Source organism: Corvus moneduloides, chromosome 1 (genome assembly GCF_009650955.1).
Source record: "Corvus moneduloides isolate bCorMon1 chromosome 1, bCorMon1.pri, whole genome shotgun sequence".
Lineage (NCBI taxonomy): Eukaryota > Metazoa > Chordata > Aves > Passeriformes > Corvidae > Corvus > Corvus moneduloides.
The window spans coordinates 96089492-96103547 of record NC_045476.1 but is presented as its reverse complement, the minus strand read 5'-3'; the positions used below and the strand labels follow the sequence as shown (position 1 = coordinate 96103547).

At 36.6% G+C, this 14056-nt stretch overlaps 1 protein-coding gene across 5 annotated transcripts in view; it reads left to right on the top strand.

Annotated features, from left to right (window-relative positions):
- The window catches only part of PTPN3 (protein tyrosine phosphatase non-receptor type 3), a 165049-nt gene that overhangs the window by 130012 nt on the left and 20981 nt on the right, over positions 1 to 14056 (top strand). For all 5 annotated transcript variants that reach the window (XM_032119156.1, XM_032119154.1, XM_032119175.1 and 2 more), the window contains 7 exons: positions 308 to 506; positions 1517 to 1594; positions 2574 to 2630; positions 8632 to 8788; positions 10534 to 10700; positions 13305 to 13395; positions 13659 to 13720. In XM_032119156.1, coding sequence (XP_031975047.1) covers positions 308 to 506; positions 1517 to 1594; positions 2574 to 2630; positions 8632 to 8788; positions 10534 to 10700; positions 13305 to 13395; positions 13659 to 13720 — 811 coding nt within the window. The remainder of the gene's footprint in view (positions 1 to 307; positions 507 to 1516; positions 1595 to 2573; positions 2631 to 8631; positions 8789 to 10533; positions 10701 to 13304; positions 13396 to 13658; positions 13721 to 14056) is intronic.

Below are 14056 nucleotides of genomic sequence, written 5' to 3'. Positions count from 1 at the left end.
AAGTTCATTTCCCTTGCTGCTCTCTCCATGTGTTACTGTGGATTCCTGTAGCACTGCAACAGTGCCTTTCACTGCTAACATCCAAATATTTTGCTTAAAATGGTTTTGCTATTCCAGAATTTTTGTCCATTCTTCCGGATGTCCACTGATCAAATAATAGGCTTAGATTAAACTCCAATCCTGTTTCCCTGCACTTCCACTATAAAGTGGTATTAAATCTTTTAACTCTTAAAATTTGCTCTTTTTAATTCTTAGTTTAAAAATCTGGATAACATACCTTAGTAATATTTATCCTTCTTCAATAAAGGAATGTATTGGGAAACAGTCCGACGCGGAGTTGTCTGACCCGTCTCTCACCTAAAGCCTTGGCTCAGTCTCCCAATGGCGTTGGCAGCATTTCTGGCCCTTACCCATTGGAAGGGGTGGATAAGCAGTTCTTAGAAACATATGACAACGTTGCAAAAAGTAGCTTGACGGAAGATTCCAGTCAGTACTACTGCGATAAGGTATGTTCAGTTGTGTGCTTTTAAAGTCGGAACTAGTAGTGAGTGTGACTTTGAGCTGTGGTTTAAGAATGCACAGAAGTGGTGGCTGTATTTCAAGATGGGCATATTTTAGGCAGTGATGAGATCAGATCTTGTGTTACTACTTGCATTTATCCAAGGCTGTGAGATACGGTATGACAAACAAGCTTGCCAACTGGATTGATTTCTGAAGTGTCCAGCATTCCACAAGCGTCAGGGAAAGTTCCTAGTGAAATAGAAATCCTTACATGATTAAATCTTGTTTCTTCCAAGGATAAAGATCAGCTAACTCAAGTTGCTATATGTCTGAATAGCAGACACAACTCTGCTTTATCCCATGCATCTCTTAAGGATGACTAAACATCATCCTTTTAAGTTCTGACCTGGCTGGAGAGCAGCTGCTCCCTGCTAACCTTATGATAGTGGATCATTCTTCCCCAGCTTGCTCCAGAGGGGTTCTGGCTAAAAGTAGGCCCTTAAAATCAATTAAAACAACTAATTAAAATTAATTAGAAAAGTTATATCATTTCCAACATGTCCATTAGCTGCTGACGCATTTTAATTCTTCTACCTTGTGGACCTGTTGCAAAAAACACACCTATTTAAAGGAGAAAAATGAGGGGAAAAAATAGTTACTTCACAGTTCTTAGAGTAGAATCAATTCTACTTGTGCTTCACCTAAGCTTTTAATGACAACAGGCTGAATCTTTAATAGCATTTATAAATTGGGAAGGAAAGCTAAGATGAGAGTAACAATGTTATGACACAGCAACCATAAAACATGTTTGCTGAGATGTATGTTGCTATTTTTACTGTTTAAAAGGCTGCTACCATAGGTATATTCTACAACCATATCCACTTCCTATTTTAAAGGCGGATTTATATAGAGTATTTTTGTTCAGCACATCTAAATTTGGATGCACTGTTTTCTAATTTGCTGATACTTTATTTTAAAAATTTGAAGACTTGCTTTCTTTTTCTGTATATTGCAGAATGATCTAATTGAGGGAGATTTACTTTTGGTGCGTATCATACCAGATGAAGAAGGGAAGTTTGGATTTAATCTAAAGGTAAACCAGCTGTCTTTTAGTTATTTTTAAATGCTTTTATCTATAAAGTGTCTTAAGTTCATGTTTATTTTTATGTTTTAATATAATGATTTGGAGAAAACACTGTATTTTACAGGAATTTCTTATGGACTGAGAGTTTTTTGAAGTGGCAGCCTAATCCTTAAGTGTTAAAGCAAAACTTACAGAAATAAGCATCTAATAGTTCTCTGGTTTTCAGTTGCATATATTATGGGCATGGCATATATCCAAGGCACACTGCCTATTTGGCTGCTGAAGTATGAACTCAAAAGCCTAATTAAAGGCATAAGCTTTTGAAAAATTGGACCTCTGTATTATAAAACAATTTAAATAGTTTAATTTTATCCATTAGAAATCACAGTGGAAAGTTGAAAATTAATATATGAAGAAAATGAAAATTACTATTGATAATTGAGTATTGTAAATGTTTTAGATTCCCTCACTGAATTTCCATTTAAGCAGAGTATTGTAGATTAGCCATAATATCAAAATTAGAGCAGAGTTTGATCTTTTCCCCTTGGCTATTTATTGGTGGGGCAGCAATAGAATGTGATGCAAAGAAAGTAAGGAAGTACAGTTGTTTGGTACTTTGATCCTACCAGATTCCTTGTGCACTTGTCACAACATCTAAGAAGACTCTGCCTTGTAAGTTCAAGTGTTAAGGCTTGCTTCAAGCACAAGGTTACAATAAATGTTTCATTTTATCTGTTTATTGCCTATTAAAATGTATGGCCAGAAAAAGACACCCAATCTAGTTTACTGGAAATTGGTACACTTAAAGACACCACAACCCACCCCCTAATTCTCTATTTACTGATGAAAATTCAGTCCTACCAACCCTGTCTATGATGACGCAGCATAAAAAATTTATATAGAAAGAACAAGAAGTGATTACTCGTTTTAAATGCTGCTTATGCTTAATGATATATTTATGGTTGCTGTTTACTTGCCATTCCTCTAGGGTGGAGTAGATCAGAAAATGCCACTGGTGGTATCAAGAATAACTCCAGGATCACCTGTAAGTAAATTTTTGAGGCCTTTAATCCCTTCCATTGTTACTCCTTCCACCTCTCAAAGGTCTGTACACATAGAAATTTGCACACCTATAACCAGTATGAGATAGCAGCAGAGCTATTCTCTTTAGGTATTGGTTTAACCAGTCGTTTTAACCAGAGATTAAAAGATCTGGAAGTGTTAGCCAAACAAGATACAAGTAGAAAGTATATTTGTGTTCTCCTGCCATCTCAAAAAGTGCATCCTGAACTGCAAAATTCTTGGTGAGGGGCAAGGACTGAGGATAAGGAACACCATTTACTGAAGAAGTAAATAATTTGGGTCCCTGCACCCTAGAAAAAATAGCTGGTTTGAGGGAGTTGTTGTAGGGATCCGCAAGATTAGGAGCACTGTGAAAAGGGAATTCCAGCAGAAATATAGGCTACTGAATTAAGTTTGTGAAGGTCAGGTTCTTCATGTTTGGTGAAGTAGTTCTTTGTGCAGAAGATAGTAGTAGACCTGTGAAACTCCTTGACAAAGGATGCTGTGGTTAAAACAATTTTGTATGTGGTCAGGAAAGGACAAATACTTGGGGGAGAAAACCTGTTGTTATTGACTATTCAAGCCACAGTAGTCTGAAGAAATCCTTAGGGCTAAAATTATTTATAGGATGGGAGAGTACTTGGTGGGAGAGAGGGAGCATAGAGAGGGAGCATATGTTTACTCTGTTCCTGTTTTGCCATATATTTTTTGCTTATGGAAATACTTATAGACTAGGTGAAATGTTTATAAGAATCAGTAGAGTCATTTAATTCTTCCATTGAATTGTGAAATACTAATAGGAACATAAAATCTTTTTTAACTTTTTTCTAAATAATTAAGACATAGTTAAATCAGATTTTTTTCACTTGCCTTTTTCCAAACTATATTTCCTAACTCGCATAAAATAATTTCAGTGCAGACTTGTTAGGAAAGATTACTGACTTAATCCTAAAAATACAGTCACTCTGAATCTTCTGACTCTTCTGAAATTTGATAAGCAGTCACAGGACTGATATCTAAATTTCGTTATGCAAATCAAGCTAAAACAAATTGCTTGATGTAGTGGTTTGGTCCAAAATACTCATTGCTGTTTACCTTCTGTGAGATAAGAATTAGGAAAAACGCAAAGCAGGTGCTAAACTTGAAAGAATATAAAGAAGTTTATTAACAGACCTAAAAGGAGAAAAAGAAAATCATACCACACCTTCAGAACTCTTCTCCTCCCCCCACCTTTCTCCCTTCTCTCACTGACAATGTAAAAAGACAACCCTTGAGATGTTCAGTCTGTTTATCACTTCCATAATAACCTTGTTCAGTCCATTTAGGAAGAGAAGTCTCTCTTGCCCATGCTATGAACACATTATCACAACGAGACAGCCGCCCGGGGTTGGTTCTCTGCTTGCATGTGAGTCCCTTCCCCCGACTTGCAGCTTTTCCCACAACTGCTTTCGAGGGTCCACTCTTGAAGTTTTTTGGGGTACAATTTTAAGGTTGAGCCGTTCAGAAATAAAAGTTCTCTTCACCCATCTCTGGGAACATTTCATCTCTAAGAACAGAAGCCCTTCTCCTTCCCTGGGAGCAAAGGGTCTTCCTCATCTTCATCTTTAGGACTATCTCTGGGAGCATCTCTAGGAACTGAGGTTTTCTCCTTTCCCATTTGGAGCAAAAGTCCTCATCTGGTTCATTTCTCCCTGTTCAAACTTCTCATGAAATTACAGCTGCATCAGCATCTGCCTATCTCAGCGCAGGTGCTTTTGCTCACGAGTTGAACACTCCACCCCCCATATCTTCATGAAATTACAACAGGTACTCTGATGCATCATAGCTTTACAACAGAATTTCAGCTTTAAGCATCTCCTCTTTCTCCTCCCTCAGGTTTTCAGCTCTTCACAGCACTAAAAGGGTTAATCTCACCTAGGCCTTGCAGCTGGAATGACGCTTATCGCTGTTGGTCACCTGACCTCTGCCGGACAGCGGTGCTGATTTAGCTGAATCTTGGCCGAACTGGAGAGGGGGAGCCGAGCTGCTCCGGCTGCACATAGCAGGGCTGGGGGCGGGGGGGCGGCGGCGGGGATGTTCCACAGGTGGAACAGGGCCCATCGGCTCCAGGATGGCCGTGGCCCAGCCTGGCCTGGCCCGAGCAGAGCCTGGGCTGGGCCCACTGGCCCCCGCACGGGGCCCGCAGCCACCTGTCCCAGCACCGGAAACGAGACAGAGAGGCTCTGCCTCGGAGTTTCCTATTCTTAAGTGTGGATCACAGAGGCGGTTACAATTTTAAGTGGCTTAAAGAATTGTCCATATTCAACCTGGCCAGCTGATAGGTTCTGTTAGGTCACAGAGGGAGCTGTAAGCACCCCTTTGCAAGAACATCACTTCCAGGACTATGCTTTGCTAACCCATGACACTTGAGAAGTGATTTTTTGGTCACATTTATGATTTTTGGCCAGGCTTACACAGTTCATAGTACTCCTTTATGAACTATAATAATTATTTGAATAAAAGTTTGCTACAAAATTATAATTATAACTTAAGTGTAGGAATTGAAAATAAAACAGTCCTTAAGACATTTCATGGTCAACCTAGCAAATATTTTAAGGGTGATTTGAGATTCTGAAATTATATAGAGCAAACAGGCTCATTCCCCAACCAGAGAATGAGAGATGTTTCTCCAGAAGCAGTTGTTTCCTTTGGCAGATTCAGATGGTCTTCTGGAAAGTATTGATCTGTATTTTTTTCTCTTGGATTGGAAAAGGACTGGACTTCTAACTTTAAACACTTAATTGGAGTGTCTCCCTTTGGTGTCATAGGCATGGACAAGAGTGACCAAGTAGCTCTCTAAGCTAGTACACCATGAAATGAGCAAGTTACCAGGATCACAGAAAAAATTTGAAACAATTTTCCAATATAACACTCAGTAGCAGTGTTAGGGAAATCATGTCATGTTATAGCAAGAGGAAAAAAATATACTTATTTTTAGATAATAGCAGTATGAACATTGATTATACTGCTTTCCATAAACGAAATTTCTCCATTTCTTTACTGTTTGATGAAATGTGGCTGATATTTCCAAGTTCAAATCTAACCATCTATGGAATGCATTTTTATATTATTTTAGCTCAGTTATTCCTTGCCTTCATTGCTACTATTTTAACTTGCTCTAGATTCACTCATTACCCTGTAAATTGTCTTCAGCGCTGCTATTTGGTAATACTATTTGCTCAGATTATTTCTCAGGTTTGTAGGTCACCTTTCTCCCACTTTCCTACAAAATGATGTGCATTTCTTGTATAGGAGGGGAAACAAATCTACTCCCCAAAATAAGGCAGTATTTTCCTTTACACATCCTAAAGTTCTTTTTAAAAACCCTCTCTAGTAAAGCTGCAATGTAGTATGCTGGGAAAATTGTAGGACAGACTAGCCAAAATTGTTGTGAGAGCACATTTTAGTGAAGGAATAACCATTTATTGCATCTGTTTGGTTTTGTTGCTTTGGTTTTTTTCTTAATTAAGAAGTCCTATACTGATTTTTTTTTTTTTTTACAAACAGTGAAAATGTCCTCAAGTGCTAAAGAGGTCATTATGGTTTTATTTAATAGAGCTTTTCATGAGAAAAAAAGCATGCATGCTTCTTGGAGCAATAGAAGGTGATTAACATAAAATGACACATTGGGTGTATCAATAGGACAGGGAGGCATTGACATAATTAATTGTCTGGAAAAGCTCAGTGTCCGAAAAATCTACAAATTATGTTTGCATAGGAGGAATTAATTCTCCTTTGAGATATATTTTATATAGTTAGGTGATTCAAATAAGAAAGCCGAGTCATTAACACATCACGTGATTTACAAAGTTTGTTTGAGCAAAGATATTAGTCTCCATCTGTAATAAATACTAATAGCAGCCAGCCAAGAAATCGAAAATATAGACAAATATAGGAGCTCGGAAACAATTCCAAGTTCTTGTTGACATTTTGACTCTCCTACACTGCCCTGATATGGTCTTTAGATCACCTGTCTTTTCACATATTTATATTTCAGAGGGAATAACGTAATATTATTTGAGAGAGATTAAATTATACGGTCATTCATAGTTACATTCTTCAGTCTTCCCTTTGTAAATTGTACAATATATGGCAAGGGTGTTCTTAGGGAGCTGTGTATACCTAGTTAAATCAGTGCTGAAGAACATCATGGCTGTTCCTAATTCCCATTCTTTTTCTGTTTACATTTCTTATGAATCATTTTCAATCTTCCCTATCCTTCATTATTTTTTTTCCTTATTTCTATGGAAAAAGTTGGGAAAAACTATTTCTTCTTTAAATTTTTAGTCAGCTTTTCTGCATGAGATGTTTTCTTCCTGCATGCATCTTTCTTTTCTCTTGCTTCTTTTTCTTCTTCTTTGTCTGTTTTGTGGCACTAAGACAGGTCTTAAGTTTTCTTTCCTTTTACTTTGTTCTCTGACACAAATGACTCCCAATTTATTTTCTTCATATTCTTGCCTGATTTTTTTTTTTAATTTTAAATTTTACTTCTTGTTGATTTTTTTCATTATCATTTCTCCTTTCCACCTCTTATTTATTATTTGGTAATATCAATATGTTAGGAGCCATCAGTGCAAGGCATAATCAGGATTGGATCTAATTTTAATGTCTTGTTCACACTCAGGGTTTGGTGATAGTTGTTTGGTAGGTCTAATTATATTGAATGAATAAAGCTCAGGGAACCTGTGCTGGCTGTTAAGGAAATACAGGGAACACTTATGAAACAATAAAAGCAGTAAAGGTCTGTGTCTCATTCATACAATAAATAAATGAAGTTTATAGAAGTATATCACTCCTGTGTAGCTGAAGACTTCCTAGACAAAATAAAATTAGGATAGCAATGGAAATAAAATTGTTACATTACTTTACACTCAAAGGTTGTAGAATCCTGCACATTCCTATTAGAGAATCACAGAAGGTTGGAAGAGACCTGGACATCATCTCGTCCACCCCCCTCCGCTCAAGAGTCACCTAGAGTCAGTTGCCCAGGACCATATCCAAATGGCTTTTGAGTGCTCCAAGGTGGGAGATTCCACAGTATCTCCAGGCAGCCTGCTGGAGTGTTCAGTCACCATAGCAGCAGAACTGTTTCCTGATGTTCATATGGAGCCACCTGTGTTTCAGTTTGAGCCCTTGGCCTCTGATCCTGTCACTGGCACCACTGAGAGCTTGGCTTCATCTTCTCTGTGCCTTGCCCTCAAATATTTATGTACATTGCAAGATCCCCTTGAGCCTTTTCTTCTCTATGCTAAATACTCCCAGCTCTCTGAGCCTTCCTTCATGCAAGAGCTGCTCTAGTCCCTTAGTCATCTTTGTAGCATCATCATCATATCCTGGCCATAGCTTTAATTGCTTTGTGCTGGACATAGGACTAAGCATACTGAGGTGTGTGGCAGAAAAATAGCCAAACAAACCCTAGAGTTCAGCAGTTAATCCAAATATAAACAAGAATCTACAAAATAACAAAGATATGACATGTGTATGGATTTCTTTGAAATTTAAAAAGTGCATGCCTGGGGAATGTCATGTTACTTAAATCATGTTCATGAAAATCATATTTGGACTTCTTAGTATTCACTGCATAAAAATGAACTGAATTATTTTATATGCTCAAAACTCTTTTTCCAGAAATTCAGAGGTTGTTGAGGCTTGGAGTCTGAAATACAGATCTTTGAGAGCAATTTGATGATGGCTGTTTGATTAACGTGAATTCCTTTTATAGCTATCAATATGCTGTTCGAACTGTTCCTTATCGTCATGGAGAGCCTTTGAGGCATGCGAGCTTTAGAGCTGAATCCTTTGATAGATCTTCTGATACAGAATATGAAACTTTGTCAGGAGAACTGTGAAGACTTTGCTTACATGATGTACTTAATATCCTTATACGTTCCTGCTTGCACAGCTGGATGCGATGACATTAATGTGTTTCTTTGGTCTTGAAACAGGCTGATAAATGCATACCAAAGCTGAATGAAGGTGATCAGATAGTATTAATTAATGGCCGAGATATCTCAGAGCACACGCATGACCAGGTGGTCATGTTCATAAAAGCCAGCAGAGAATCTCACACAAGAGAGCTTGCACTTTTGGTCAGGAGGAAAGGTAACTGGGCTAATTTTATTCACTTCTAATATTTTTGAGACTGTTTCTCTTATGCTTGTGTTATACCCTCTTCTGTTTGCATAAACATGTTCTCGGTGCACTTGGAATAGGTCTGTGGAAAAAGTAGGTCTCACTAAATTCAAATTAGTAGTACAAGTAGTTTAAACTATATAGGTTCTTACCATTGCAACAAAGAATCTAGCAAGTTAGAATTTCTTCTTATCTTTTGGTCTAAATATCTATGCGAATAAATAGTCCCTTGAAAGAGTTTTTTTGGTGATGTGGGGTGTTGGGTTTTTTTTGTAAATAAAGGATAATTTTATGACACCCCCCCCCCCTCCCAATTGCAGGTTCACAAAAACTCATGGGCTGTTCCCCTGCACAATTATGAGACGAAACAAGTCAAATAAGCTGCTCCTCACCTTATTCTTACAGTAGACATTTTGTGACAGTACTGAGTTAAACCTTTGCTGGCTGCTTGCAGAACTGCTGCCTGCAAAGAGGAGACAATATTTGAAATATGCAGGGTCTTAAGCCTGTAAGTTTAAAAATGGGGAACTCATCCAGCTTGGCTTTGTTTACTCCCTACTTAAAGACCTGTAGATCCCAAGAGCTTTCACATGAGGTGAAACTCTTAATTTATTATTTGCTTTCCTTAAGAGGTACGGTAAGACATTAGCACCCACAATTACACGGAGTTTCTGATTACACGAAGTTATAAAAATCTGAAGGGTTTATGCATTACTGGGAAACAGGAGTGAATGAAACAGCCTAAGTGATATGTACTTCTGTAACACTGGCTTTATTTAAAACTTACTGTGTTTCTAGAAAGACAGATGGGCTCTTTATTTCATTTTCCACAGGCTTTATGCAGCATTTAGTTTTCCCTTAACTTTTCTAGTTCCCTTCCAACTTACGGATAAGAGAAATCTGCTTTTATCTAAAGATAACCTGTGGCCCTAAACCAGTCATTTTGTATAGGCATGAGTATGAACAGCTCCCCATTTTCTGAAGTTTGGCAGATATGAACTGTTCCCATCACTGCAGAGAATAGCCACAGCTGGGCATGTTTGGTGATACAATACCTTTCACAGGGGCAGAACTGCTATGCAGATTACTTCAATTATGTTTGTCATGTTCTGCAATGTGTTAGCAAGGAATGTTGTAGAAAACAGATTAATAATTTTTTTAACTTTAGTTAGTTCCTTCAATGTGAGCATAAGAAATTGCAAAAGATAGTTCTGTGGCTTCTCTAATGGCAAAGGAGTGTGATGTAAGGATTTTTGCATTTGTTTTGCTGTTGGAGGTCCAAACGTATAAAAAAAAGGGTTTTTGTAGAGATATTCCACTAATTATGGCCTATACTTTTTTAGGAAAAGCTCCCTTGTTTTTTACCATGGTCGATGTTGTGTTTCATTGGCCTATCTAGCAGTCCATTCTGTAAGACAAGGTTGCAAAAAACTCCTTGTGCTTGGAATTCAAGTTCTTTGCCTTCATAAACAGGCATTTTGCATTTTTCTTTCAGAAGATCATTGGGACATTTTACTCTTTATAGTTTCTACAGTAATATAGTACAAAAAGAAATGCAATTAAATGCGTTGCTATTTGCTTTCCTGAGGTTTTGCAAACTGTTGTTATTTCAAGCTATTTTTTATTATTATTAGCTTTATAGCTAATTTTTTATATCTGTTAAAAACACATTAATGCTGTATGTAATGGATTATAACTTTGTACACATCTTTCAGTAGTGAAACCATTTGTGGAGCCCAAATCAGAAGATGAAGCTGATTCCCACACTGTCCCAGAATCTATTCTTCCTGCCTGTTCTGAATCTGGTGGTGATACACTGGAGGAGTCTATGGAGCAGCTAAGAAGAGGGCTAGAAAGCGGCACTGTCCTTATTCAGTTTGAGGTAGGTAATACTCAACTCTGTAATGCTGTTAGCATAGACCAGTAGCTGTAACCAGTGTGCAATATAGGGGTTTTAATTAATTGTAAATCTCATTGTTCCTGATCAGTCTTATCTCAAGAGAGCAACAGTTTGACTTGCCCGTCAGTTTCACACTTCACTACTTAGAATAGGGAAGAATGAATTATCAGTCTTACACAAAATACCATCTGTGGAGAAAAATGTGTTTGAATTAGTGTGTTTCTGGCTCAAGTACACAAAGTTCACTAAATTAGTATTTTTTCTGCAGTTGTTAATTTATTGAGTAGAATAGTGGGATTTTGACAGAGGTCAGTCTTGTATTTTATTTCTTTTTCTAGGTTCTTCAATGTGTTAGCAAGGAATGTCATAGAAAACTAATAAAATGCTTTATATTTTATTAAATTAGTTCCTTCAGTGTTAGTAAGAAATTCCAAAGGATAATTCATCTGTTTCTCTAATGGCAAGGGAGTGCAGTGTATGTACATTTGTGGTTGCTTTATTGTTGTAGATTCAAACATTTATAGTAGCTCTGGATAAACCCTACTTTATTATGATTTATAAAATTGGCATTGAGTTCTGGAGTAACCCCTTCTGTCATTGAAAACTTGTAGAACAGCAATAAAAATTTTCCCTTTTGGTATTTTTTCCTTCACTGCTTTTTTTAAAGCTGTAGAATTTAATGGTAATGGCTGAAGAGTCGTGGTGTTGTTTATTGCAAAACCACTCTTCTTATGAGGTTTGCTTCTTTACACGATTTCTGAGAATTAAAATTCCCCTGTTTTTAAGGAATTGTAGACAATGGTTCATAACTGCTTTCTAAAATCCACAGCACTGGATGCAATGCAGCAATTACAATGAATCTGTTGACTATTGAAGCAGTAACTCAAAAATGTGAACTGACCTTTCAATACTTTCTTATTGTCAAATTTGTTGACTCAATTTCTGCACAAATTTTCTGTAGTGAACATCATAGGGTATTTGATCCTTTATTATATTCTGATATATGATATTATGATATTCATACGATATTTGATCCTATATTTTATCCTTTTTTTTATGGCACTATTTATAAAAGGATAGATATTACAGAGAAAGCACAAAACCTTTTTGAAATCTAATAAACTAGGGGACAGCTTAGTGGCCTTCTTGCTTCGAGTTCATTGTTTAGAGATCTTCAGAACCAGAGGTAATGGCAGTGTCTCCTCATCAGCTTTGGTGACTCTCAAACTCTCCATTCAATTTAGGAAAACAGTAACTAATTAGCCAGTAGACTGTGAATAATCAAGTTTTTCCAGATATCTACCTCCATTTAATCAGAATTTAACGAATGTGTCAACAGCAAGTGACTGTTTGCCAGGCATCAATGTAGCTCGAGAATGGTTACTGGACTTTAAATTATTCTTCCTTGTCTTCCTGAAAAAGGCAGAAATTGCAACCTGGCTCTAGTAAAGTGGAACTTGACTTATAACAAACAGAAGCTTTTCCATTACATATATTATCAAGTTCTCACATGGCTTGTTTATGTTGTATAAGTTAAAAAATGCAGTGAGCTGTGATACAGAGTTTTACGGTCCAGTAAATCTCAGTAGAATAAATATTTTTGTGTGTTTCTCTTTTTCTCTCGACGAGAAAGTAGGGGATTTTAGCCTCCTATTTGTTTCATTCCATTTTATGTATGGAACAATATTCAAAATCTTCATTAAACATGTAAGACGTAGTGAACTCTTTGGTAAGTGTTCAGTGAAGGATGTAAAACTCTGGCATAGCCGCGTTAATAACTCAGTTCCTAAGGTGCTTTTCTATACATTTAATATATACAAAAGCTATAGTTGTATAATTACAGTTCTTAATGTTTTGTTATTGTTGTTTTTTCCTCTCTGTACCTTTTTTTTGTCTTGTTTGATGTACTTAGAAGCATAAATCATTAGGGTTTGAAAAGAACTCTAAGATCATAGAATCCAATCATTAACCTAACACCAACTTCACAATTTTGGTTACACACACATTATATATACCCTATTTCATATGTCCACATTTACTCCAGATGAAGTTTGCTACATAAGGGTTGGCCCAAAAATGAAGAAGTCAAATGTTAAGAGATTGCAATAAATTGAAGTTTTGGTTTTTTAGGTACTTGCAGGATTGAAATGGATGGGTTTAGTCCAGAGAATAAAATTTTTTCTGAAATTTTTATACTATAGTTGATTTCAGAATATAAGTCTGCATCTATTTTTTTGTTCTGATGCCATTCATTGATCCCTCGTTCTACCCTCAACCGCTGTTGTCCTTCTGGTCTGTGATTTTATAAGCAAAAGGCAAACTTGCACAGTAACAGTTTTTATCAATGATGCTCACATGCTGTTTTTGGTTTGTTTTTTTCCTAGATGGATAGCAATAATATAAATTCTTGTCATGTTAAATACAAAAACCTCTCAAGTGAATTCTGGAGAAGGATAGGAAAAATATTAAAGAAAATAAGGATTTTTTTTTTCAGTCTATATATATATATTTGTGTGAATGTAATTAGTGGGTGTATTGCATAATCACATCCCTCAAAATCTTATAATTTTTCATTCTACTTTGCAGCAACTTTATAGAAAGAAACCAGGATTGGCTGTTACATGTGCAAAGGTACCTCAGAATATGGACAAGAACAGATACAAAGATGTTCTACCTTGTGAGTCTTAAGTACAGTTTCTGCCTATTTTGCATTTTAAAATTGCTGTATTGAACTTGCTGATTAAAGATTTCATTATATAATTGAAGTCATGTAATTGGTCATTTTATTTTTCTAAAAGGAAATTTATTCTGGTTTGTATTCTGCTGTTTGTGTCTCTGCAATTCCTCAGCTTTTTTTTTTTAGCTTAATAGAGGGGAAGCATGTGCCTTAATTGCTAATTTTACTCCCTTTTTCTTGTGTGTGTGTGTGTGTGTGCGCAGATGATGCCACAAGGATAATACTGCAAGGAGATGAAGATTACATTAATGCAAATTATGTGAATGTAAGTCATACAGAGACCTGCATCTACTCACTTACTATATTACTAAAGCAGACTAAATTTGGGTTTTTTAGGGAATAAGGATATTTTGTTTTAAATTTGGGGATTTGTAAATGTAAAAGATGTAAAGTTTCATAATGTAAAAGATTGTGTTTGTTGGGAGACAAGTGACCATCCTAACATACAGCGGGTGCTACCATGTGGAAATGTGCAGAGTCTCTAACCAGTAACAATTGTTTTATTTTTCCATATACTTCAAATGCTGAGGTTGTCTCCATAAAAGTAAGCCTCTTTCCCTCTAGAACCGTTTACAGCCTATCAGCTATGCTATGAAGGATC